At 52.5% G+C, this 25,427-nt stretch overlaps 1 protein-coding gene across 11 annotated transcripts in view; it reads left to right on the forward strand.

The window, feature by feature from the left end:
- Nucleotides 1-25,427, forward strand: part of PRR5L (proline rich 5 like) — a 146,403-nt gene that overhangs the window by 85,544 nt on the left and 35,432 nt on the right. For 9 of the 11 annotated variants that reach the window (XM_014729424.3, XM_070229319.1, XM_070229315.1 and 6 more), the window contains exons 2-4: nt 8,384-8,671; nt 9,964-10,044; nt 23,171-23,219. In XM_014729424.3, coding sequence (XP_014584910.1) covers nt 8,508-8,671; nt 9,964-10,044; nt 23,171-23,219 — 294 coding nt within the window. In that variant the 5' untranslated portion in view covers nt 8,384-8,507. Of the gene's footprint in view, nt 1-3,487; nt 6,795-8,383; nt 8,672-9,963; nt 10,045-23,170; nt 23,220-25,427 lie in introns of those variants that run through there. The other 2 variants (XM_070229313.1, XM_023653887.2) reach the window with 2 other exon arrangements.

The raw sequence follows: 25,427 nt of genomic DNA on the forward strand, positions 1-25,427 counted from the left end.
TGGAGCTCCGCCCTGGGGCTCAGAACCTGGGTTTGAATCCTGACTTGTTCCAAACAGCTGAGTGACTTTGAACAAATCCTGTGACCTTTACTTTTTGTCTTCTTTTTTTTTGGTGCGGGGGGGGAGGAAGAGGGCCACTGTCGCCTTCACGTATTTGAATAAGTAATACATTTTCATGTTTCAAAATTCAAAATTCAAAAGGTACAGAAAGGTCTATAGAGAAAGCTCTTCCCTGTGTCCCTGGCACCCCGCCTCCTTCCCGGGGAGCCAGTGTTGTGAGCTTCTGGTTTGTTCTTCCAGAAGGACATTACGCACATGTGATGAAATATGGAAATGCTCTTTTTCATCTTTTTTACGTAGGTGGTAGCATAATATACACGCAGTTCTGCGTTTAGCCTTCCTTTCGCTCAGGCCGTCCCCTGGAGAGCACCCCGCTCGGTGTAGAGAGTCCCCCTTCTTTCTTCGAGCCGCGTGGGACCCCAGGGGATGGGAGGCCATGGCATAGACAGCCAGTCCTCCGCTGCCGATCGTGAGGGTATTTCCAGCCGTTGCTGTTACAGAGAAGGCCGCAGTGGAAACCCTGTTACATAAGTCCCTTGACGTGCCCAGAGTGGGTTTCCTGGAAGTAGAATTGCTGGGTCATGGGGAGCAGCCTTTGTCATTTTGGTAGATGTTGTCAAATTCCCCTCGGTAGCCACCATCCCAGACTGCTCTCCTCCAGACCACGTGTGAATGCCCGTGGCCCACACCCCGAGCATCCCTCACTTTTTGGAGTCTTTTATGAGGGGTCTTGTGAGGAACACAGTGTTGTATAAAAATATTAATACTAGCTACAATTTTGGGGCCCCCGCCATGGGCCACGCCGTGATCTAGGTCATCTCATTTCATCTTAATGAAATCGAGATAAATATCACCCTCATTTGACACACGAGGAAACAGATTCAGAGAGCCTCTGTCTCTCACCCGGGCACCCAGCTCATCTGTTGTAGAGGCTGGGTGTGAACCCAGGTTTGTCAGATTTCAACACTGGGATGTTTTCGTACGGTGAAGCCCTACGTGATTTTCGGTGCCGGTATCCTGAGCTGGCACTTGCTTATGGTTCTCGTGACTCCCAATGCTGGTGCCTCCCGTGTGGCTGGTCCGTTTGCTCGTTCGTCAGCCGTCTGTGGAATTGCTGCCTGTTCCACGCCCTGGGGATGCACCTGAGAGAACAGGGGTAGACAGAGGCCCTGCGCGGTGGGCCTCACGAAAACAGTGACAAGTGGTTCTGTCATCATCTGCTGAGGTGGACTGCGACAAGCTCTGTGGGGTGATGTGACCTAATCAGGTGAGGGGAGGAGGCCACGCGGGGCTTCCTGCCACAGGGGCTCCTGAGTGCACGGGTCGCATGGACTGTCTGCCTGGTCCCTGGGAACTCGCTCCTCCCCGTTTTCCAGGCAGACCGGTCAGTGTGCTCAGTTTGCTTGGACTTCTTTGTTATGTACATGCAGAATGGCTTTTTCCTGGAAGCCTCAGAGGCATGGAGCCACCCACTTCTCTATTTCAAGTTGAGCCATGATTGTACTTCCCTTTCAGAGGCAGGCCAGGGCCTTAGTGGAATTCATTTGCATTTCCCACCAAGTGCACCAGTTCCACCCGCAGCCCGGCCCTGCAGCTGGGAGGAGCGAGCGAGGCACCACATTCTCTTTCTCTGAGAAGCACATCCTGGATCCTGAGTGCGGGAGGTTTTCAAAGGGCCCCTGTGAGGGGAGCCTGGGAGAGTAAGGCCAGGGATGATGCCCGCTGGCCCGTAACCAGCAAATGCACTCAGGCATCCAGGACCCCAGCTTTCCAGCTAACTGAAGCGAACCCTGTAAGCACCAGACGCTTAACCCTTGAAATCATAGTCGAAGCAGTTTTCTCCATGTGAACGGTGTTGGTCCTTCAGAGGAGAACGTGTACCTGACACCGTGGTCTCTGTACCTCAGAGACGGTGGGTGCAGGAGCTTCCTGAGGCTGCAGCTGATGGTGGTGGAGCTGGTGGTGGCTGAGCCCATGTCCTCCCATTTCATATGGTGAAGACCTAGCCCCCAGGACTCCGCATGTGACTATATTCAGAGACAGGGCCTTTAAAGAGGTGAGTTAAAATGAGGCTGTGGGGCGGCCCTACTCCAGCCTGGCTGGGGTCCTTCCAAAGAGAGGCGATGAGGACGCAGAGAGAGACCGCAGGGATGCACGTGCACAGAGGGAAGGCCACGTGAGGACACAGCAAGAAGGCAGCCGCCTGCAAGCCGAGGGGAGAGGCCTCGGGAGAAACCGACCCTGCCCACACCTCGATCTTGGACTTCCAGCCTCCAGAACTGTGAGAAAATAAATGTCTGTTGTGTGAGCCGCCCAGTCTGTGGTATTTGGTTACTGCAGCCTGAGCAGACTAATACAGTCGTGGTCGTGGAAAATAAAAATAAACAATAGGGCCAGCCCCAGGGGCCTAGTGGTTAAAGATCTTCATACTCCGCTTCGGTAGCCCGGGTTCCGTTCTGGGGTGCAAACCTACGCCACTCGTCTGTCAGTGGCCATGCTGTGGTGGTGACTCACATACAAAAGGAGGAAGATTGGCAGTGGATGTCAGCTCAGGGCGAATCTTCCTCAGCAAAAAAAAACCCCACAACACACAATAGGTTGCATTTGTCAAAACCTCACCGTGCGTACCAGGACTGTTTTAAGCCTTGCTTGAATCATCTCAACCAACTCTCATACCCATCCTCGGTCCCCTGCTGGGTCACATGGTAAGATGTGACCCAGGCCTGCCCTGGTGCCCTTGCTCTGACCCTCCACTGCACCTGTGTCCGGCTCCTGTATGGTTCTAGGAACTGTGCCAGACGCTTCCTAGGTAATCTTTCTCGCCATGACAACAGCATCCCCGGGTAGTTCTTCCTGTTCCTGCTTTTCAGACGTAGAGACTGCGGTTCAGAGTGGTCCAGGGCCGTACGGTGAATGCATTCATTTCTCGTGCTGCAGTCACAAATTCTTGCAACCCTCGTGGCTTAAAACAGCAGCACTCATCCTCTCAGGGGCCCGGAGGTCAGAAGTCCAGAGTCAAGGTGTCACGGGGCTGTCCTCCCGCCAGAGGCTCTGGGGGAGCATCTGTTTCTTTGCCCTTCGAGCTGCTTCTTGTGGCTGCCAGCGTGCCTTGGCTGGTGGCGGTGTCTCTCCAGCCTCTGCCTCCAGCTTCCCATCATCTTCTCCCCTGTGTGTACCTGTGTCCCCCGTCTTCTGTCTCCAGTCTCCTGCATCCCTCTTACAAGGAGACACGTAATTGTATTTCTGGGCCCACCTGGATCACCCAGGATGAGCCCCTCCTCTCCAGACCCCTCACTTAACTGCATCTGGTGCCGTCTGAGCTAACACTCGCAGATTCTGAGGACGAGGAAGTGACTCTTTCTGTGGGGCCAGTTTTTCTGCCTCCCGCTGTCAGTGAGCAGCAGAATGAGCATCGATGCCAGGCTGTGTCTGATTCCAGAGCCTCTCGTGGCCGCTTGTCCTTCGGGGCCACAGGCAGATGCCCCTCAACTCCTTTCCTGCAGCCCTGGGCTGCGGTGGGGGTGGGCGCTAATCACAGGGGGCAGCTGAGAGTTACGGGCCCTTTGACCCAGTGGGGCCACTTCTGAGAGTGCCCCCGACAGGGACGGTCCTGCGTCCCTTCGACTGGCAGGGATGCGCTCATCCTTTGCAGCAACAAAAACCTAGAAGCTTTGGAAATACCCGTCCACAGGGGGCTAGTTAGATCAAGTATGGGATCCCCTAAACGGACCAGTTGAGAAATCGTTAAAAATAATGAAGTGGATCCATCTGTAATGATAGGGGAAGACGACCATGACGTAGTGAGAGGAAAGAACAAATGACCCGTTTTTATTAATAGATTGTGTGTGCACATGTGTACGGCTATTAAAAGTTAAACTAAGTTAAAACCCAGCTCCTCAGCCACACTGGCCGCAAGCACTCTGTAGCCTCGTGTGGCTGGGGGCTGCCCCCCTAGACAGCAGGGTGTGGAGTATTTCCGTCGTCTCAGAAAGCTCAGACAGGACTTCTCAATGCTGCTAAGTGGCCGGAGGGAGGCCTTCCCTTTCCTATGTTATGGATTTACGTAATGTTTACATTTTTAATAGTGAATAAGGAGGTATCCTATTATCAGAAAGATACAAACGTGGGAGTTCCAAGGTGACGTACATTTCTTAAGCAAGTGGCAGTTTATTATCATTTTTAAGATGTGTGTGTTTGTGTGTATAAACTCCTTTTTTTTTTTTTTGAGGAAGAGTAGCCCTGAGCTAACTGCTGCCAATCCTCCTCTTTTTGCTGAGGAAGACTGGCCCTGAGCTAACATCCGTGCCCACCTTCCTCTACTTTATATGTGGGACGCCTACCACAGCATGGAGTGCCAAGCGGTGCCATGTCCACACCCGGGAGCCGAACCGGCGAACCCCGGGCCGCCGAGAAGCGGAACGTGCGCACTTAACTGCTGCACCACCGGGCCGGCCCCTAAACTCCTTTTTAAGGATGTTTCATAATGAAAATGTTTAAAAATATACGGGGTAAAAAATAAAAGCATTTCCTGGCAGGGCACGGGTGGCGGCTGGGCTTGAGGTTGGACGCCCTGGGGCTGGGGCTGGCTCCCTGGCCCAGAGCTGTCCAGCCTCGGCCGAGTCGCTCAGCCTGGCGGAGCCTTGGTTTCCGAGTCCAACAGAGTCGCTGCTCGGCCTGCCCCATAGGGCGGGATTTCCCCGTGTGACGATGTTGGAGGAGCTCTTTGAGACTGAGGAGCACACTTCACGGAGGAGAAGCGTCAGTAAATGCCCCAAGTGACCCCCGCCAGGGCCCCGAGGCCTTGCCTACCCCCGAGGGGAGTAGTTTCTAGATGTTGCTGAGGTCGCTATGAACAGGAAGAAGTGTCGCCCTCTTCCCACTGCTGTCATTGGTTGGAGATTTAGAAATAACAAGTTATTTTATTTATTTAACAGGCACTTACGTATGTTTGCTGTTTGCCGCACACTGTCCTGTTAAGTGCGTTACAAATATGTCCTCATTTTATTACTCATTTTATCCTCATACGACCCCAAGATTGTCACTGTTAGCCTGTTCATTTCTTGCAGGAGGAAGTCGAGCCTCAGAGAGGTCAAGGCACTTGCCCAGGGTCACACAGCTAGTAAGGAGTGGGGCATCTAATAAGGCAGTCTGTGCTTTCTGCTTTTATCCTTGCTCCTCACTGCTCCGCTTGCCCCCATCAGATGTGGTTGTAAGTTCCTTATGTCTGGTTCTCTATCTCAGGGGCATGGATTTAAATCTTGATATGAAATTTCGTGACTGGATGTTTCTGATTAACTTGGTAGTTTTGATTCTGATTTTCAGGCTGAGCTTAGTAGCATGGCAAAGTGGGAATAGGCTGTAGAATTAGGCCAATCTGGGCACCGGTCAAGGATTTTTCCCTTTTTAGCTGGGTGATTTCTGGCAGGTTACTTAACTTCTCTGATCATCAAATGGGGTTTGTGAGTGTTGAGTAAGTTTCCCTACTGACAGTGCTTGTCATCACATGAGGCAGGCAGTGGATGCCTTACTAGTCGCTATACTTTTCTTCATCTTTATCTTGAGTAGAGAGCTTAGCTTGAGGATACCGAGGTAAGTCCCAATGCCTGTCTTGAAGGAGTTCACAGAAGGCCTAGGTGGGGCCTGGGGAACTTTCTAGATCAGGAGTCAGGGAACCTGAGTTCTAGCCAGTGCTGGCTCTCTCCTACCCCAGAGACATCAGACAAGTTTCTCTGCTCCTCTGGGCTTCACTTTCACCACCTGTAGACCGGGCAGGACTGGCTCCTCCCCAAGGCCCTGTCTGTCTAGCCATTTTCTGATTTGTCCTATTTGGTGAGGATGAGCCTGTGCCTGCGGGACCAGCCCCGAGGCAGGTGGACACAGGGGTACGTATCTTGTCAGTGCTGCCAGCAGCTTCCTTCCGTGTGCTCTGCGTGGCCATCCGGGAGGAGGACCAGTAGCAACAGACGGCTCTGCTTCTCCAGCCTGTCGCGACCTGAGGGTGGCGGGTTTGCAGGTGAAAAATGCGTTAGAGGGAACTCGTTTGTGTGTTGCTCTGCAGCGGATGCGGCTGCGGGACTGAAAGAGGTCGAGTATTGGGATGGGGCTGCCCGTGTGCCCCGCTGGATGCGCACTCTCCTGGAGTGGGGGCCCGGGGTGTGTGTGGAGGGGGCGCTGAAGGGGAGGGACAGGAGCCGTCCCAGGTCCTCCGCGTCGCACAGCCTCCTGGAGGAGAGGTGGTCTCGGCAGGCAGCCGGAAGGCAAAGGCCTGGAATGATCCTCCTGCGCACCTGGCTGCTCCCTGTGCAGGTGCCGTGGAGTGGGAGGCCGCTCCCTCGCCTCCAGTCTAATCTCCTCATAAAGGGAGTTAATGCCCTATAATTACACAGATGGATTGCACTTAGCAGCCCCGTTTAAGGAAGGGCACGAAATGGGTTCTCTCAACAGTGTGACCTTTACCCAGTGAGTTAAATCCCAAAGCCAGACAGTCGGAGGGTCCTGAAGGGCCTCCCGGGGTTCTGTTTCTTCTGCGCCTCCTTCGTTATCGGCATAGATCTTTCCGAATGCCGGCAGTGCTTGCAGAGTTACTGGGACTCTGAAACCGAGCAGCCTGTATGACCAGCATCGCCTGATGAGCTCTAGGGGCTGTCGGCTCGTCCTGAGAGTGGGGTGGAGACACAGGAGACTGTGAAAGAAAATGGCCCACAAGTCTGCTTTCCGTTAAAAAGGATTAAGAGGTAGGATAAGCCGTTCCTTTCTTGCCTCTTGCTCTTCCAAGTTCGCTGTCCCTGTGGCCGTTGTCTAGAGAGCTGCTGTGGGCCCGTGCCCTCTCGGCGGATGGCCTCGTGCCGCCCCGCAGCCTCTCCCCTCTTCCCACCCGGGCTCCTCCTCCTTCAGACGCTGCAGCTGGGGCTGCACACCTTCCCCCAGCCTGAAGGTGGCATTGGCAGCTGGACCATCTCCTTTCCTTTCAGCATTGGTCTGCAGGACTCAGCAGGGCCAGCTGGTGAGAGAGGTGGCAGGGGCGCACTTCCGGGCTAAACCCTAAACCCTCAAGAGAAAAGCGGCTATAACCTGGGTGGTGTTTCTTCCATCCTTCACTCTGACCAGCTCCGAAACTCACTTTAAGTCGTTGGTTTAGACTTGAGGCTCGCTAAACAGTAGGAGACTGACACGACAGGCCCGAGTGCCGAGGAGAGACAGCGGCGGCTCTGAATGGACAGAGACCACACCTGAGGGCCACGGGTCAGCCGTTCTGCTGGGTGTGTCACACGACTCATGCCATCTCTCACCAGTCCTGGGGGGCTGACAGCTGAGGACTCTGACTCATTGTGCCCAAAGTCACACAGCCGGGGAGTGGCCTCATGAAGCGTCAAACCCGGGTTCACCCCAAAGCCACTGCCTTTAACTATGAAGCCATAAAGCCTCCCAGGAACCACCCAGGGGACAGTGTCCTTGAACCCGACCTGCAGGGGAAGTTAGATAAGCAGAGAGAAGGAAGGGAATTCTGGGCAAGAGGAGCCGTGGATACAGTCGATCCATACAGGATGCTGGTTGTAAGCTCCATGGGCAGCGACCACATTCTCCAGGCCACTGTCAAGTCCCAGTGCCTGAGTGAGTGCCTGGTACACGGTCGGTGCTCAATAAATGTTTATTGTGGGTATAAACACACGAACAGACAAGTTATCGTCTCCATAGACGGGCAGCCGCTTGAGGGCAAGGACCAGGTCTTAGAAATCATTGCATGCTCCACAGCTCCCAGTGCTTCATAAGTAGCAGACACTCAGTAAATACGTCCTGATGGAATGAATGAATGAACGAGCGTCAGGGCGGGGTTGGTGAGCTGTGCTGCTGAGGAGGCTCTGATGCTTGGGGAATGCTGAGCGGTACACGGGCTGGCACGCTGAGGATGTATCATGGAAGGTCTTCAGTGCCTGGACAAGGAGCTCTTGTGTTCTCCTTGAGGCATCTTTTTAAAAAGCCATCTTTTAGTGCACAATGTTGCGGGGTCTACCAAAACCCCCCGGGGCCCCGACTTCGGTGGGCGTGCATGGGAGCCGCAGCCAAACACAGCTTGGAAACCACTCCTCTGCGGGAGCGGCCTCAACCCGACCCGTTGTCACTGCCTTCCCACCTGAGATGACCACCCTGTTTAGACCAAAAGAGACCGGCAAAACCTTGTGAATGGAACCTGTAGAGTGTAGACATGACCGTGTGTCCCTGGAGTTGCTTTAGGATGGTCTGGTTGGAAAGTCCAGCCACCTTCCTCCCCGACGTGGTCTGCTCAGCCCAGGCGTTCGCAATAAAAGCTGCCCTCTCTTTTCAGGTGTCGGCCACACCTGTGGTTTTAAGCCAGCCTGAGGGCCAGGAGGCGGCCCTGGGAGAAGCCCCTCTCGTGGGCAGTCGGAGCCTTGTGGTCCAGGGGAGAAGCTGTCCCCTCACCTGGACTTATGACCCGCGGCTTTGCGCCCAGCCTGCCTGCCGAGTTCCACAAGATGGGCTCCTTCCGCAGGCCCAGGCCCCGCTTCATGAGCTCCCCGGTGCTCAGCGACCTGCCCCGCTTCCACGCCGCCCGGCAGGCCCTGCAGCTGAGCTCCAGCTCCGCCTGGAACAGGTAAGGGTGGCGGGGCCCGGGGGGCTGCCCTGAGGACTGGGCTCAGCTTCTGCCGCATCCAGACTCTGCTCCAGAAGGTCGTGATGAAACGGGCGCTGGACGCGGAGAGCTCCGCTCCTTCCAGAATGCGTCCGTTCGCTTCCCTTGTCTGAGCAGAGGGACGGTGGACCCCTGGGGCCTCTGGGCTCTCAGTCAGTTAAGCAGCCTGGATGGCACCTGAGGGTGAAGCCGTGCAAGTAACCTCAAGGACCTGTTGCCTATCTGGGAAGATGAGACACGTGTCTGTGCAAATACACTGCTCCTTAGCGGCATAAGCCGGGGATTGTCAGCACTTGGGAGCCACAGAGGGCTGGGGGAGGAGACACTGAGCTTTGTGAGGTGCTGAGCTGACCTTGTACATCAAGCATGGAGCAGGGTCTGAATCAATCCTACCTCTTGCGTTTCTGTGGGCCCCTATTTTTCAAATCCCTGCTAAGCTCTTTGAATAAATTAAGTGCCTCATTATTTTAAAGCATTACCGACTTCTTTGTGGTTGGAATCGTTAGGGATTTTCTCAATGAATGCACAGCTCTCCTGATGGGGGTGGAGAGGAGGGCTCCGAAATGTTTTGGTTGAATGGATCCGTGTTCCTTGAGAAAGGCCTGGGATGCTTGGTAAAGGCAAGACTGTAATCAGCTCCTTGCTGAAGTGCTGGACTGGGCTCCCGGGAACGTGGAGCAAGGCTCACCCGTCCGTCCCCCCGGGACCAGCTCTCCTGCCAGTGCACCTCGCCGGGCTGGGAAGGGAGGGCACACGGAAGCCAGCCCTCGAAGTTCTGAGGAAAGTGCTCTCAGAATGGCGGGGAATTCTCATTCCATTTTAGCCCTGCTGCCCTGTGGAGACAGAGGCCTCCTGGGTGAAGGGACCGCAGAGGTCGGCCTCTGCTTGCAGTAAACGCCACCTTGGCTCCCTCCAGCCCCAGTGGTGCTGCCCGGCAGTCTCCTGGCAGCGGGTCCCACTGCCCGCCCTTTGTTCCTGCTGCTCCCCAGTGGGGCTGCCTGAGAGGCGAGGGGGGAGACTGGTGGCCTGCGGGAAAGGGCGGGGAGAGGGGCCGCCTGGGGGTCCTTTTGGCTTCAGTCTTCCTTCCTCTCTGAGGACCCTGGGAAGGAAATGGTGGAGTCCAGGGATGGAAAACGTGGCTGTGTTTGTGCCACGGGCTTCCTGGCCCTCGCGCCCGCCTTCCGCCCCGAGCTGTTTGTTGAGCGGCCCCGGGAGGCAGGCCTCTCACCAGGCTCGTTTCTGCTTCCCTGCAGCGTCCAGACTGCCGTGATCAACGTCTTCAAGGGGGGCGGCCTGCAGAGCAATGAGCTGTACGTGCTGAATGAAAACATCAGGTACGTGCAGGCCAGGCCGGGCGTCCCCGTGGGCCTGAGTGGGACTGAGGGGCCACCCGACCAGGGCCTGACCCTAAGTCTTGTTTTCTGCTTGGTTCTTGTTGCTCCTTCTGCCGGCTCTTATGTGGCTCTTATGGCTGTTAAGTTCTGAGACTCTGTCCGTCTGGGCTTCTGCTCCAGAGAGGTGCATCCCTTTGTTCGTTCCATAGGGTTGGGGGTGGGGCGCAGGGGCAGAGGGTTGAGAGATGTCACTGTCATTTATTCTGTAAACACTGCTTGTGTCCTGCTGAACCTTTAGGCCCCAGATTAGGTAAGGTTTCCTAGTGGTTAGAACCAGACTGCTTGGGGTTTTATTGCTGGGCTCCCTCTTCCTAAGTGATTTACCAGCGTCTTTGTGCCTCAGTTTCCTCTTATGTGACACAGGGATAGGAAATGTGCCTACTTCCACAGGATTCTTGTGAAGATTAAATTGAGTTATTATATAAATAATCTGTTAGAACAGGGTTGGAACCCACCAAGTACTTGATCCTTGTAGCTCTTAGCATCATTGTCAGTAAGTTTAGGTGATGCAACCCTCAATAAGATGCGGTCCTTGAGGAGTTTGCCTTCCAGAATCTTCCCAGCAGTGTCAGCTCTTCATTCATTCATTCAGTCATTCATCAAGTATTTGAGTGCCTCCCTATTGGCCAGGCGCTGGAGAGACAAGCATGAGCAAAGACAGACATGGACCCTATCCTCCTGGAATTTACATCCAGTTGGGGAGATCATCATCAGTCAACTGCTCACACGTGTAAAATGTGAAAGTGCTACTGTGACAGCTGCTGCACCACAGCTGATATGATGAAAGCATATGGGAGTAGGACGTGATCTTGCCAAGGACAGGAATGGTGGCTGTGATGCTTGTGCTGTGATCTGAAGCATCAGTGGGAATTAACCCGGTGGAGAGGGCTCCAGGTGGTGGAAACTGCAGGTGCAAAGGTCCTGTGGTGGCAATGAGCAAGGAACTGAAAGAAGGCCCACGTGCATAGAACACTGGAGGTTGGGTGGTGGTGTGGCTGGGTGTGTATTTTGGTGGAATGAGGGCAGAGGGACAGGCAGGGCCCCAAGCACCAGGGTCTCCTGGGGACATGAGGTCAAACATCCGGTCTTTTAATACCCTGGTGTTCATTCCTCTCTGGTGTGTTAAGTGTAGAACATCAAGGCTAACAACCCAGCCCTGGAGTGGGCAGAACAATAAACAAGGCCATTATTCGGGTCCTGTTTACACTGAGTTCTGACCTGTGTTAAGGGTCAAGGAGGTGTTCTAAGAGCTCTGCTTTCATTCAAACCTTTCAAGCTCAGAAGTAAACAGAGTTGTGTTACATTTCTACCCGTGCACTTGAATTTCACATAATAATTACACAAATAGGGAAAGAGGCAATACGGAGCAGCTAGCCCAAGGCCCCCTCCTTTTGCAGAGGAGGAAACTGAGGCCCCAAGAAGTAGGGTGTCAGGGGCAAGCCTGGGTCAGCCAACCCCTGAGTTATAAGAGCTCAATTGGACTGCAAGGACTACGATCCTGGCCTCTCCGTGAGGGTTCTTTAGCTCACAATAGAAGCATAAATAATAAAACAGTGAGTCAGCAATGTGCTAATTGTTCCTCACATCGGGAGACTGATCCTGAAATTGTGCTTAGAATCTTTGTTTGTGGGCAGCTAGGAATTGTACAGGCCGTGCCCGATTCACCAGCCGTGTTAGCCCCGGGGCTGTGAACTCAGGTCTTCTAGATGGGTAAGGCCGGCCCGCGTGCACCCAGGTGAGAGCTCACCCTGTCGAAAGGGGGTTACCCTGGCAGAGCACAGGTCTGGGGACAAATCATTTTATTTCTCAAGAACAACCGGAAATTGAAATTTTTATGTGAAATTTCCTGGCTTTTCAATGTTCATAAATAACCCAGATTTCCCCAAACATTGGTATAGGCCAAACAAAACACATCTGTGGGCTGAAATTGATCAACAGGCTACCCGTTTACAAGATCCGCTGTGGCATGTGGGGACGGAGGGGGTGTTGGGGGGGAGGCCTCGCTGACAGTGCGTGTGGCCTCCTGGGTTCCAGCGCTCAGGCCACACGAGCTGGGGCAAGGGAGCTGGTGTGCAAGGAGGTGCCAGAAGCACCAGGCAGTGTGCACATGTGTCGACACATCCAGTCCTCCTCAGAGCCCTGTGAGGCGGCCATGCTCTCCGTAGTTTATCTACAGAATTGTGGATAAGAGAAATGAAGTAACTTGTCCAGGGTCCCACGGCGATGAATGGTGAAGTCAGGGTTTTAACTCCCGCATCACTTAGACACCTGTGTTACTCAGCTCAGGCTGCCTGAACAAATACCGTGTCCTGGGTGGTTAGAGAGCAGACATTTATTTCTCATTGTTCTGGAAGCCGGGAAGTCCAGGATCAAGGTGCTCGCAGATTCGGTTCCTGCCGAGACCCCTCTTCCTGGCCGCCGTCTTGCTGAGTCCTCACGTGGCCTCTTCTTTGTGTACCCCAGGGGGAGAGAGCCAGCTTTCTGGTGTCCCTTTGCATAAGGACACTAATGCCATCATGAGGGTGCCACCTTTGTGACCTCCTGGACACCTAATTACCACCCAAAGGCCCATCTCCAAATACCATCACATTGGGGGCTAGAGCTTCAGCATGTGGATTTGGGGGAGGGGGCAGGCACAATTCAGTCCACAACACCCATCGTCTCTGCACCGTATTGTAGTGCCAGAGAGGGAGGTTTTAGGTTGGAAGACAGGATAAGCCAATGGTCCTGATCTTGCTTTCTGCCATCCTTCCTTCCGTGCAGCCTCTGGGACCCCGTCTCATTGTGTGCTGTGATTCTTGACGCCCCTCTGAGGGGCACGACGCTCCCCCAGCCCTCCTTCCAGTGTCAGCTTTAGGGAGGCTGCTGGCTGTTCCTCTCTCTGTTTGGAGCAATTTTCAGGCTGGTGAGAAATACATGTGATTGGGGTTTGAAACTGATGGCCTGGATGTGAATTCAGCCCAGAATAAGTCAAAGCTGTCAAAGCCCAGAGCTTTGATCCCCCGTGTTCTGTGCGTCCTGTCCTCTGGCCTTCTGTAGGATGGTGGTTAGAATGGAGACGGCTTTCTCATCACAGACACCCAGGGGGTCACTGAGCACGTGAGCCACATCCCAGGCGTGTACGTGACCTGTCATCCCAAGTTGAGTGAAGTGAGCTGATCTGCACATGTGTCCACATCTGCACGTGCCTCTGTGGAAATCACACGGCTGCCCTTATTTCGATCATGAAAATCCCAACAGACACTCCACTTTCTGGTTACATTCCAACAGACAATGGGGTTTCAATTTTTGCTTTCTCTTCTTTTTTCTTTTGGAAGAACTGTTCTCAGAATAGAGCGGTGAACTCAGCAGGGTGGAGGCATGAGCATGGGGGGTTGTGTGCCTGAGGTGGGGCACAGGACGGTAGGAAGGTAGGGAAGACCATGGAAGGAGAGAAGGCTAAGTTGCTCTCAAGCCCATTTTTCAATAAATTGCGACAGCCCTACTATGTGCACAAAGATCTGTGCTAGGTGCAACAGAAGTTTTTAACTTGTTAAGAGAATTGCTTCTGGATTCAGAGAGGCTGGGGATCAAGATTAGACTAGCTGTGTGACCTTGGGCAAGTTACTTCATTTTTCTAAGTCTCTTTTTTCTTGTATAAAATGGTATAATAATAGCATCAGCCTCAGGCGGTTGGGAGGACATAGATAATGCTAACGGCGTCATTAGTACAGAATCTGGTGCATTATTATTCCTATTATTGTGAAAATTTCGCAATAATACAGTGATAAATGATGGACGAGTGAGTGCCAGGCTGGAGGGCACAGGGCACTGTGAGGAGCTGCCCGTGAACGGCCCTCGGTCAGGATTTCTCCAGCAGGTTGGAGGGCTGAGCTCCCTCTCACTTTGAACGAGAGAGGTCCAGGACAGCTCCTCCAAGAATGCGCTGGAGTTGAAGCTGGGGTGAGGCTATGTTCTTACAAGGAGAGCCAGCTGTTTCTCCTTTCCACGGAGAAGAGTGCAAGAGGAAATGACTCTCAGTTCTCCATTCTACTCAAGCCAAACACTAATAAACGTTGATGGATTGTCCAAGTCCAGTTGCAAAGCGTAGATCAGCTTCCCCGGGTCACCCCAGCCAGCCTGGCCATCTTCCTAACCGTGGGGTCAGGATGTTCCCGGGAAATGGGAATTCATCGACCTGTTAGCTAATGCAGACAATGACAGGAAGGGAGAAGTTTTATAGAACTGGGTCCTGAAAGGCAGTCATTACAAACATGTTGTTGGTTCTTTCTTTTAAGACGTGTCATCAAAACTGAACTCCAGTTTAAACTTTAGCCGGTGGGCTTTGGGGTAGCTATGAGGAAGAGCTTTGGACTAAGGATGGCCAAGTTCTAAAACTCATTGTTAGATCAAGAGAAAGGTGTGGAGACCTTTCAAGAACAAATTCATCAGAAATGTCACACTTCAATAAAGTGACAAATTTTCCTCCAGTAAAAGTCAGGACACGTGGTCTGTCAATATGAAGACATGAATCAGAATATTTTCCATTGAAACCACCTTAGAAAGCAGGGCTTGCACGTTGTTACGTCCTTAAAGGCAAGAAAGCGGCCCTTAAGTATAGACACGTTCCCGTGAAGTCTTTACTCATCAGCATCTCCGATTCTGGATGCCCTCACCGTCCATCTGCCCTGGCTGGGGCTCGTCCTGGTGTCTTCTTGGCTTACACTCTCTATGGGGCATTGATGTGGGTTTCAACACTCCTGTCCAGTCTCAGTCCTGATGAGGCTGCCTTTTGGCAGTGGGGACGAGTCTTGGTTAGAGGTCGGGGTTTCACAAGCTCTCGCAGGAGCAAAAGTGGCCAAGGTCTCGGATGCGGGAGCATGGTCTTCCTAAACGTTCTTCTCAGCCGACTATTTGACTGATTGTACGTGAGCAGGAAGAATGGAAACATGTGAGACGCCGACAACTCATGTTTACGGGTTCTTACGAGAACCTCTGCAAGTGGGTTCCTACAGGGACGTTCATGTTTTGGTTGGCTGGGGGCGTGTGTAGAGGGAGGGAGCATTGACTCTCTGGTTCCTTTAGGCAGTGGATATCTGTGGAGTGCTCTGCCAGGTGCTAGGCCAGGTTTTGGGGTAACGTTGAAGTAGGTGGTTCTTGCTCTCGGGGGAGCCTACTGCAGAGTGAGAGAGGGGAACCAAACAGGCCGTCACCACAGTGTTTTAGGTGGGGTGACTGCAGACTCAGGAGGGCGGGGGGGTGCGGAGGATGGGCACACATTGTTTGGGGAAAGTGGTACCTCAGTTGAAATCTGAAGGATGAGCAGGTGGAGTAGGTGGAAGGTAACTGAGCATGTAAATTTCCCGCCACCGCTTGCTCTGTGCCCTCCCAGCTCCTCCTTCTCCCTGGGTGGATTTTTTTCTCTGCAGAAATAAATGCTCAGAGACGAGGTTTCTGGAAACCAGAGATGAGTTATCTGCACCTGGCCTGAGGCAGGAAACTCACATTTCCCTTCTCTCTCCAATCACCCAGCTGCTTCTCTTCTTGCTGGGAGGGAGGGGCGTGAAGGGAACCCCAGAAGTTTCCAGGAAAAGACGAGGTTCCAAGAATTGTGCTTGAGTTTTGACAGGTCTGAGTCGAAATGCCCTCCTGAGTCACTTGGTTGCCTGAGCCCGGAAGGGAAACCCACCTCAGATTTTCCCATCTCTGTAAGGGAGTCCGTTGACTGCGGTGGGCCCGCGGCTGGGGAAGAGCTGGAGGAGGTGAGGAGGAGGGCCTGGCGCAGCCCACAGGCCGGCAGAGTGGCCAGTCTGAGGCGAGATTCCAGGAGGTCAGGCAAACAGCAGACATGCGGGCAGCGTTTCGCATGTGCCAGGCTCTGCTCTAAGCGCTCTGTGTATGCCGACTCTTAAAACTCCGCACACCCCTGTGAGACAGCGACCATATCCCTCTCTTGCAGATGAGGAAGTAGAGGCACAGAGAGGTGGGATAACTTGCCCAGAGTGGCACAGCTGGTTAGTGCAGTCATAGGCTGTTTAACGACTGGGACATGTTCTTAAGAACACATCGTTGGTTGATTTTGTCATTGTGCAAACACCATAGAGTGTGCTTGCACTAACACAGTCTAGCCTACCACACACCTAGGCTAGATGGTGCTGATCCTACGGCACCACTGTCATATATGCGGTCCATTATTGGAGACGTCGTTAGGTGGCGCATGACTAGCTGAGCTGGGATTGGAACCCAAGCCTCCTGTGGCCTTAAACACACAGTAAGTAGGCTGCAAGAGGCACACAGAGTTGGCGTCATCCAGATTTAGGCCTGACCTCCCCGGGCGTAGATGCATTGACAGATCCCAAGGCAAGTGGGGTGTTGTCTCCTGAGGACCCTAGTTTGGGAGGGCGTAAGGTGAGGTCTTCTCTCTTGGGCCGGGTCCCTCTGCCTGACTCTGCATTGACACCTGTGTCTGCTCTGGTTGAGAAATAGCCTTGACTTTAGGGGCGGGAGGAGTAGTTAGAGGAAAGTGGCAAATCGGAAACCTCCGGGGCTGGCCCGGGTAGAAACCTAGACGTCTCCCCTGAAACTCCAGGCCTCTCCACCAAGTTCACATTGGGCAACACAGGACTCGCGGTCTGGCCTGGAACTGGTCAGTGAGGCCGAAGCCTGGCTGCTGGCTCTGGAGGAGCTTGCTGTAGGCCCCGCTGTAGTTGCCCGCCTGCCCCACGGGCGTGGGGCGTGCCACTGGCTAATGTTCATGTTGGCCTCTGTTTGAGTTGGGATCTGCCGGTGTGTGGCCCCAGGCAAGGCACTGAGCATCAGTCTCCTCATCTGCAAAAGGAGGATAAATTCCTACTTGAAAGGCTTTTGGAGAATTTCGGGTGCTGTGTGCCAGCTGCCGAGCATCGTGCGTGCGACGTAATTAGGAGCCCAGTAAATGCTCTTTGTTGGTTGTCTCCATCTTTCTCACTGTCCCCACTGCCACCCACTGGGGTGCAGACAACAGAGAAGTGGGGGAGTCCTAGAGCGTTTTACTTGAGTTACGGACTCCACCTCCAAGGGGCCCCAGTAAAATGGACCAAAGGAGGAAGGGGGTGTTTCCGTATGTTACTGCTTAGAAAATGCTGCCTCCTTGACACACATCTGTTGCAGAAGCGAAGTGGGTCATCTTTGGAGGATTGAGAGGCTGGGCAGGAACTGACCAGCTGCAGCATCAGGCACAGGACCCCAAGGCCCCCTGCTGTTCCTGGCTCATGGAGGTCAGGGTGGAGAGTCTGGGTAGTTGAGGCAGCCCCTAATTGCCAAACGGACAAAAGCATTTAACAGCCGATGGCGGCCCGACTGGTGCTGGCTGGGCTTTGGCTCTGCGGCCCCCATGTCCACGCTGCATCCCCGGGTCTCCTGCCTGCGTCTCTCCCTCTGTGCAAGGGAGAGCGTGGCTCTGTGCCAGGTGATTTCTCTGCATCATTTCTGCCTCTCCCTGCTCTGCCTGTCATCCCTTCGCCTCTCCACCAGCCAGAATCCAGCTCCAGCATCCTCGGTTAGCTTCCGGCCTGCAGAAGCGGGAAGTTGAGTTGACAAGACTGTGAGGGGCTAGATGGCCGGTGCAATAACAGGAAGTGCTGTCTTCTGGGGTGGTGTCTCACCCGGTCAGCCTGGGAGGAGAGGGGGTGAGATAATACAGACAGTGAGTGGTTCCCCATTTCTTTCCCCTATTATGGCCTTTTGGCCCCTGACTGAACTTCGTGCCCGTTTCCCCTTTGGGGTGGGTCCCACATAAGCATTGCCTTCCTGTTACTCTCAGGTCCCCCCACTTCCTTCTCCTTCCAGCTCAATGGCTGCTGCTGCTGGTGAGCAGCAGAATTCTGTTTTCAAATGAAGCCTGGCATGGAAATCCAATATGGGAAGCAGACGAAGTGGGAGCTGCTTAAGCTGGGAGCTTGCTGCATTGCAACTCTAAGTCTCCCAACCCCTTCCCCAAGCTCGGCCTCTACCATCCTTCCTCCGTTTTCAGGGTGGTCTGGGCATACTGTCTGGCCCACTTCATCAGGTTCACCTGGGTCCTTCATGCCAAGTGTAGGAAACGCTGGTCCTTTGCAGAAGATGCTGAGAAGAAGTGGAATGGAGTTCTCAGGAGGGTGGGCCTGGGCTCAGACAGACCTGGGTACAATGGTGGCAGCTGGCACTTGCTGAGCCTTGCCATGGGAGTAACCCCCCAGGACTAACTCACGTAGCCCTTGCAGTCATCTTGTGGAGTAGGTGTCCTCATTGTCCCCGAATTCCAGTTGAGGATCGGGTACCAGGGACCATCCTGTGGAGTTAGCTTGCAAAGGTTATCGCGCACAGCAGCTTCGGTGCGCACAGCAGGCTTCCGGCCCGGGCAGCCGCCTGCAGGCCCTTGCGCCCCGGCGACTCCTCGTCGCTGTCCTGTGCTTGCCGCACGCCCTCCTTGGAGGCCTCAGAGGTCCGTTTCCTTGTGTATAAAAAGTGGAGAGATTGCTGCTTCCTTCCAGCTCTGTTGTAGGCTGTAGGGAGGAAACACGTTGACAGTGGTGTCTGGCACTTAGTAAGTGTTCAGTAAACTTTGCGGAAAAAAGTCAGGCTCCATCCTAGAAGTAATTTGTTTTTTATTGCCTTTTTTTTTTCTCCCATAAATAATTACTTTCCTGTTTCTGGAGAAGAAACCCTAGGAAAGGGTGGATGAAGTAGAAGGCAGGCTGCTGGGTTCTAGGCCCCTTTGCCTGAGAGGAACCCACGTCCTCGCTGCTGGGAGCCGGGATTTCGTCTTTCCCCTGTATCTGGGGAACCACAGACCACAGGCTCTGAAATTCGGACATCTTTCTCCTGTTTTCTCTGCCTTCTGTGCTTTTCAAGCCACACTGGCAGGCTTGTGAGGAAGGTCACAGGTGAGCTGTCCCTCTGTGCATCAAGGTTGGCGCATCTCTGATACCTTGGTTCTTTTCACTCTCACGTTTTGGAGAAGATGGTGCTCCCAGGCCTCATGAACTGGCCCCATGAGAAGCAGTCACTGTGCCTGGTCTCAGGCATCCTTTGCTTCTAGCATCCAGCACCATGTCTGACGCAGAGCGGGTTTTCAGTCAATGGTGTGTTTCAGTGAATTAACTCCTGGGGTCCCTATTCTCTGTCAGTCACTCTCCTTTTTCGGAGGGAAGCTGCTCCCCAGTTCCCTCTGGAGACTGTGCAACAAGACAGGGGGTGGAAAATCCCTCTCTCTCGGTTCAGCTAAGGTCAGGGTGAGTTTCTCAGAAGAACCCTTTCCTTGTACACCAGTGCAGGCAGAATAAACACAGGGTATAGGAATAGAGCGTAGGTTTTGCAATATGACTCAGCCGCAGTCTCTGGGTGGTTCGGCCAGCTCTGCTCTCCCTCCCCCGCTCGCTCTCTGGTTCGGTTCTCAGGTTACCAGCCTGACGTGGGTTTGGGTTGGCAGGGTCTCATGGTCTGTGGGATTCTCTGATATCCCTAGGACTGCCTGCTTCCTGATACTGTGCCCTTGATGGGAACTCACTCCCACAATGCCTTCTCGGCTTCAAGCCAGATGGTGGTAAACTTGGAGGTGGTTATTGTTAATTAAAAAAAATTTTTTAATGCTTTTCAGTTGGATTGCATTCACAGAGTACACAAATTTTAAGGATATAATGAGACATTCAGTGAAGCATCACCTCCCCTGTACCCCAGAAACTCAGCTCCCATCCCCCCCAAAGATAACTGTTACAAGAGTAGTTCATTGGCTCTTCTTCCAGAGCATCTCTATGCATATGCGAGGAATTTTCATGCAGAAGGAGCTGGGGATACTCGACACTGTACTGAGCTCCCCAGACTGGCTCTGACGAGGTGGCATGTGGCCTGCGGGACACTGTGTCCTCTCCTCGGGGGAAGAAGTTTGCTCAGGTGTCTGTTGTCCTACTTGATTTCCAGCTTCGACCTTTCTAACGTCTTACTTGGGGAGAGGGAGAGGAGGACACAAAACCCAGTGCATTTATATATCATTTCGAAAATGCATGTGTGTTTTGTGTTTAAAACTCAAGGTACTGTGTATTTCAGTTCAAAGGGCTTTACTGGAAACCCAATCATATCACCGTTACAGAACAGCGAGTTAGAGCAGATGTGATAAATGAATTTGGTATTGTGTAAATAAAAATAAGTATTCTTTTTCTCTTCCCTTTTCACAAGGTGGCATATTATACATGCTGTTCTGCATCTTGCTTTCTTAACTTAATGCCATCTAGATCTTTCCATATAATTTCTTACAGCACTTCTTTGTTCTTTTTTTTTTTCACAGTTGCATAGAATTCCATGGTGTGTATGAACCATAATTTTTTTTATGAGCGCTTTATCAGTGCACTCTTATGTTGATTCCTATATTTTGCTGCAATGGAAACTCTACACATATATGGAGTGACCTTGTCTAACGCATGAGAAATGAGACGGGATTTTGTAAGGGACAGAGGCACCCACTGTCATTGGCCCCCAGGACAATAGAACGTTGACTTAAAGGATCAGGTGGGGTCTGTCCATTCTGATGATTCTGTATAACGATACCTAGTGGAGAGGGCTTTAGAACTCGGGATCTGATAAAAGGACAAATGTGTGGTTCTCTTACCATCCTCGGTTAGAGTCTGTTACGTTTAAAGTGTACACAGCAGATTCCCACACCTGTGCCTGTCCCTCCTCCCTGAAGGCTTGAGGATGGCCCTTATCCGGGGGTGGAAGCATCCTTGTTTTGCCTCTTATTCTCATGCATCACCATCTCGGCGCCCTTTATGGCCGCTGCTGCTTGAGTCCTTTCTTCTATGCCCTTGTCTTTGCAGTAGCGTCAAGCTCATTCGTAGCCTCTTATCCTGTATCAGCTGTTTGTCCCCTCAGGCTTCGTCTTCCTGTAACGCTCTGCGGAATTCTGGCTGTGGCTCGCTGCAGCCAGGGCCGTAATGTAAGGATGCCGTGCCTTTCCCCACATTGTGGGCTGCGGCCTTTCTGGCTCCCTGACAGGCAGGGGAGGAGACCCATTGGATTCCTCTGTTGGGTGACGTCAGGATGCTCGCCGAGTACCACTGAGAAATGCCCAGGGGCAAGAATCACCTGTTTAGTGATGGCCAGCCCTGATGAATGGTTGTTCCACTTGCCTAGGTGTCTCCTCCGCCTTGCTCCGGGCTGGTTTCCATGGTTCTGGACCTTGCAGGCCTAGCCTTACCCCGACCTCTATCTCTCTTTTACCTGGAGCAACTTCATGAGCACAGTGGCTTCTCAGCATGGGTTCCTTGGGGCACCTGTTCCATAGCTTGTTAGTTGGTCTCAGATCTGTGTCAGTCCCTCAGCTTTGTGAGTACCCAAGATATGCTTGGGAAACTTTGTTCGAAATAGCCCATCGTTAGGACTCGTTTTTCCACTTTTTAATGAAGCTTGGTTTCTTCACCTATGGTTTGAGACCTCCCAGCAGCCCTGGAGACTTTGGAAGGGGGTGTTTCTCCCTCCGGCAGTAGAAACAGCCTCCCACCTCTTCCCGTTTCAAAGCCTGCATCCAGGGCTGCCCGCTGGCTTTCTGTTTCCTGTCTGGAGGCGCCTCTGCCCTTGAAGAGCAGCGATGACCACCTGCTCTTGGTCCAGTGACTGGTGAAGGCTTCCTCGTCTCCGTCAGACCTGCCCCCATCCAGGAGAACCCCGGGGCTGGTTGACGGGGTGGCCTTCCGGGAGCCCACGATTAAAGTGCATCTCGAAGTGCGGTGTCCACCACAGACCCGTGTTCTGTGGCGGGAACAGGAAGAGATTTTCCTTGTGGACACCTGTCTGCAGCTTTCCAGGGCTCTTTCTGAACAGAAATTCAGCTCATGCTGCCTCTCCTTCTGTTTCACTTCTATCCTGCCTGTGTTCTGCACATGATGACATCTCACTGTAACTTCCTGATTATCCTAGAGGGATGTGTGGGAATGCGTTTTTGGGGAGTTAATACCCAGTAGGTGTCGCCAGAAGCTTTAGGGTGTGCCCCTTAATGACCCTGCTGGTGGGATGAGTAAAGGAAATGTCTGAAGCCTGGAGACTGTGCTCCCTGGGGCCTCATTAGCTCTGGGAGCCAGTTAGTCTTGTTTTTCCTTCTCGCCTTGTTGGGATCAAATTAAAGCAAGAACAGTGGGGACGGTCCCATGGTTTGTCCCAGGGAGGAGGAGGTCTGGTGCCAGACTTCTATTTTTTAATTTTGTTTGTATTTTTTAGCACTTAAGACTCTTTGAACTTGCCTTGTGAGTGTGTTTATCAACATGCTGTCTCTCCACACCCCTCCCCCGAGAACAGAAGCCCCAGGAGAGCAGAGACCTCACCCGTCTCATTCACTTCTGTATCCCTGGTGCCAGAACAGTCTCCAGCACATAAAGGGCAGGTCGCTAACTGTTTGTTATCTGGATAAATGAAACCTATGTGTTCTCCCCGCTGTGGTCCCTCTGAAGGATTGCCTCCGTCCCTCCCACCCAAACTGTGGCACCTGGGGAACGTCTCTGATGGATTTGCAGGAGAGGCAGGGTGGAGTTATGGGACAAGATGTTGAATTTGAGGAAGGTCTGGGTTCGAATCTTAACTCTACCACTGACTTATTTTGGGGGCCTCTCTGAGCCTCAGTTTCCTTATCTGTATGGGAGGGATAATAATTGCCACCCCCCCCCCTCACTTTACAATCCTTGGTTGAAAAATGTAAGAAAAATGCATTTTAGACCATTATGTCTACAAATGGGGAGGATTACGAAACTGTGGTCTGCCCGTTCCTTGCTTTTTCAGTTTCACATGGAGCCCTGTGCCCTGGCCTGCCCCCACCACCTCTGTCAGAGTTAGAGTCCCCTGTGCGCCCTCTTGAGATGGTTGTCCTTGTGGCGTGAACCAAGGAATGGGTCTCCCTCTTGGATTTCCATCACCCCGATTCCCTAATAACCCCGGGGGTGTTACTAGGGCCTAGGAAAGCACACTCCCTTCGCAGGCCTGGCCAGTCCCTGAGCCCTTGGTGAGCGCTCCATCCTCAGGTGCCTGTGGACTGGACTCCAGGAGCTGGACCATGAAGGGCTGTGTGACGGTGTTTCTCTCTCCCCAGGCAGCTGCTGAAGAGTGCACTGGGATCCTTCATTACAGACTATTTCCAGGTAAGCGGTGTGGCTGTGAGCACCGTCATTGTTGGGTGTGGGTGCGTGGACCTAACGGGGTGGTCGGTAGTGCATACCTGGCATTCCTTCAACATCCCAGACGCTGTATCTCGAGGCACACTGTGCGCCAGGCACCGCGGGCAGCAGCTGCGAGCAGCGCGAGGCGGGTGTGGTCCCTTCTCTCACGAGATGATAGTCTCGGGCAGCAGGTCTCAGGACCCCTTTAGGTTCTTAAAAATGATCACTTATTTGGGTTATCTCTATCTTCGTCATATTAGAAATTAAACCTGAGAAACTTTAAAATATGCCTTAATTCATGTAAGTAATAAACCTATGTTACATGTTAGTGTAAACAGCATTTTTATGAAAAATAACTTTTTCGGATAAAACAATAGAAAATGGCGTTGTTTTATATGTTTGCAAATCTCTGCAGTGTCTGGCTTCGCAGGAGGTAGCTGGGTCCTCAGGTCTGCTTCACAGCCAGCCTCCTGCGATCTTGCACGTCTTTGGAGAAATCCGTGCTACGCTCACGGAGGAGGCAAGGAGAAAGGCAAACAGCAGCTGAGTGTTATGGGGGAAATAATTTTGACCGTGTGGAAAAGGTCCGGGGGGTCCCCCAGGGGACCCGACTCACGTGTTGGGAACCACTGCTCTGGTGACATTCCCTCCCCCGTGTATGGTGTCTAATTGGGGGTAGTTAGACCCTGTAGCCACATTATTTCTTGTCACTCCGCCTCTTGGTCTGTTCTGTTAAAGATAGAAATGGATCACACGCTCTGACGTCCCTTCTGCCTGAACAGCAGTTCCATGGGCTGATGAGCTCAAGTTCCAGATTCAGTCAGGATGGTTGCTAGTCCCCTGGCGTGAGCTGCCTTCCTGCTCTAACCAAAGGCGCGTGGGGAGGCGTATGTGGCGAGTAACTGGGTGACCCTTCAGTGAGATAAGAGCGCTCACTTTTCACTTATTAGCTGAGTGGTCTTGGGCAAGCTGCTTTCTCTCTCTGTGCCTCCATTTCCCCATCTATAAAATGGGAATAAAAATATGACCTACCTGATAGGTCATTTTATGGAGTACATGCGATAACACATGTAAAGCATTCGGCATGTTGTACGTGTGTGTAGGGGCAGCATAGCATAGAGGAGTGGTCAAGAACACCGCCCTTAGAGCCAGACCACCTGGGTCAACGCCCAACATAGCCACATGCTAGCTGTGTGACCTTGAGCAAGCTGCTTTACCTCTCTGTGTTTTAGTTTCCCGTTCTATAAAATAGGGTTAACAGGACCTAACCTTGCAGTGTTATTGTGAGGACTAAATAAATTATTATTTATAATAATAGTAAACAGTGACTAGCACAGAGTGAGACAGAGTAGTAAGTGTTCATGAAATTTGTATAGATGCGAATTTGTTATTCTGAAGTGTAATCCATCCCTTTTAATGGGAAAGGAACATAAATATATTTCCCATCTTGGTTTCAGGTTGGCGATATATTCTGTATCTGAAGAGAACATACTTTTAAGACAGTTTAAAGAGTTTTTAGGTTTTAAAAACAACACAGGTATCCTTTTCATTTCTTTTCTTTCCAAGATTCAGGAAGCTTAAACTTTTATGTGCACTTTTAAAGAATGACCAGTCAGTCGTTTAAAACACACACACACTGAGTGGAAAGCAACTACTCTAAATCTGGACACGGGAAGACCCCACAGAAGCCTGGACTTCCGTTGGGTCAGTGGCTTGGCTGCTTGAGACAAACATAAGGACTAAGAAAGAGATAATCAGTCACAAATGTGCATCATTTCAGTTGCCCTTGACTCAAAGGGCATTCTTGTCCACACTCTCGTCTCTTGCTGTCTCTACTCATTGATTTTTAAATCGAACTCCCGAGAAGTGGTTTTTCAGTTGGTCTGGAGAAATGGGCCGGCTGCCTTCCCTGTTGACACTTAAAATAGACAGGCTGTGGTGTGGTTTCAATCAGGTTTGAAATGTCAGCTGTCTTTCAGTGCTGGGGGCTACCCCCAGGATGGGTGGGGAAGGGCTTTTGGGCGGGGACTTATTTATCTGGGAAGCCCTGAGGTTTGCAGGGGTGGTTAATGCTGTTTACCAAGGATGCCAGACACTTAGCAGCTAATAACCACACATCATTTTCTATTGAGAGCGTAAGCAGAGAAACCGCTTTGCGAATACTGAGTCTCTTTCTGGGGGCGTGGGGTA

Source organism: Equus caballus, chromosome 12, assembly GCF_041296265.1.
Source record: "Equus caballus isolate H_3958 breed thoroughbred chromosome 12, TB-T2T, whole genome shotgun sequence".
Taxonomy (NCBI): Eukaryota; Metazoa; Chordata; class Mammalia; order Perissodactyla; family Equidae; genus Equus; species Equus caballus.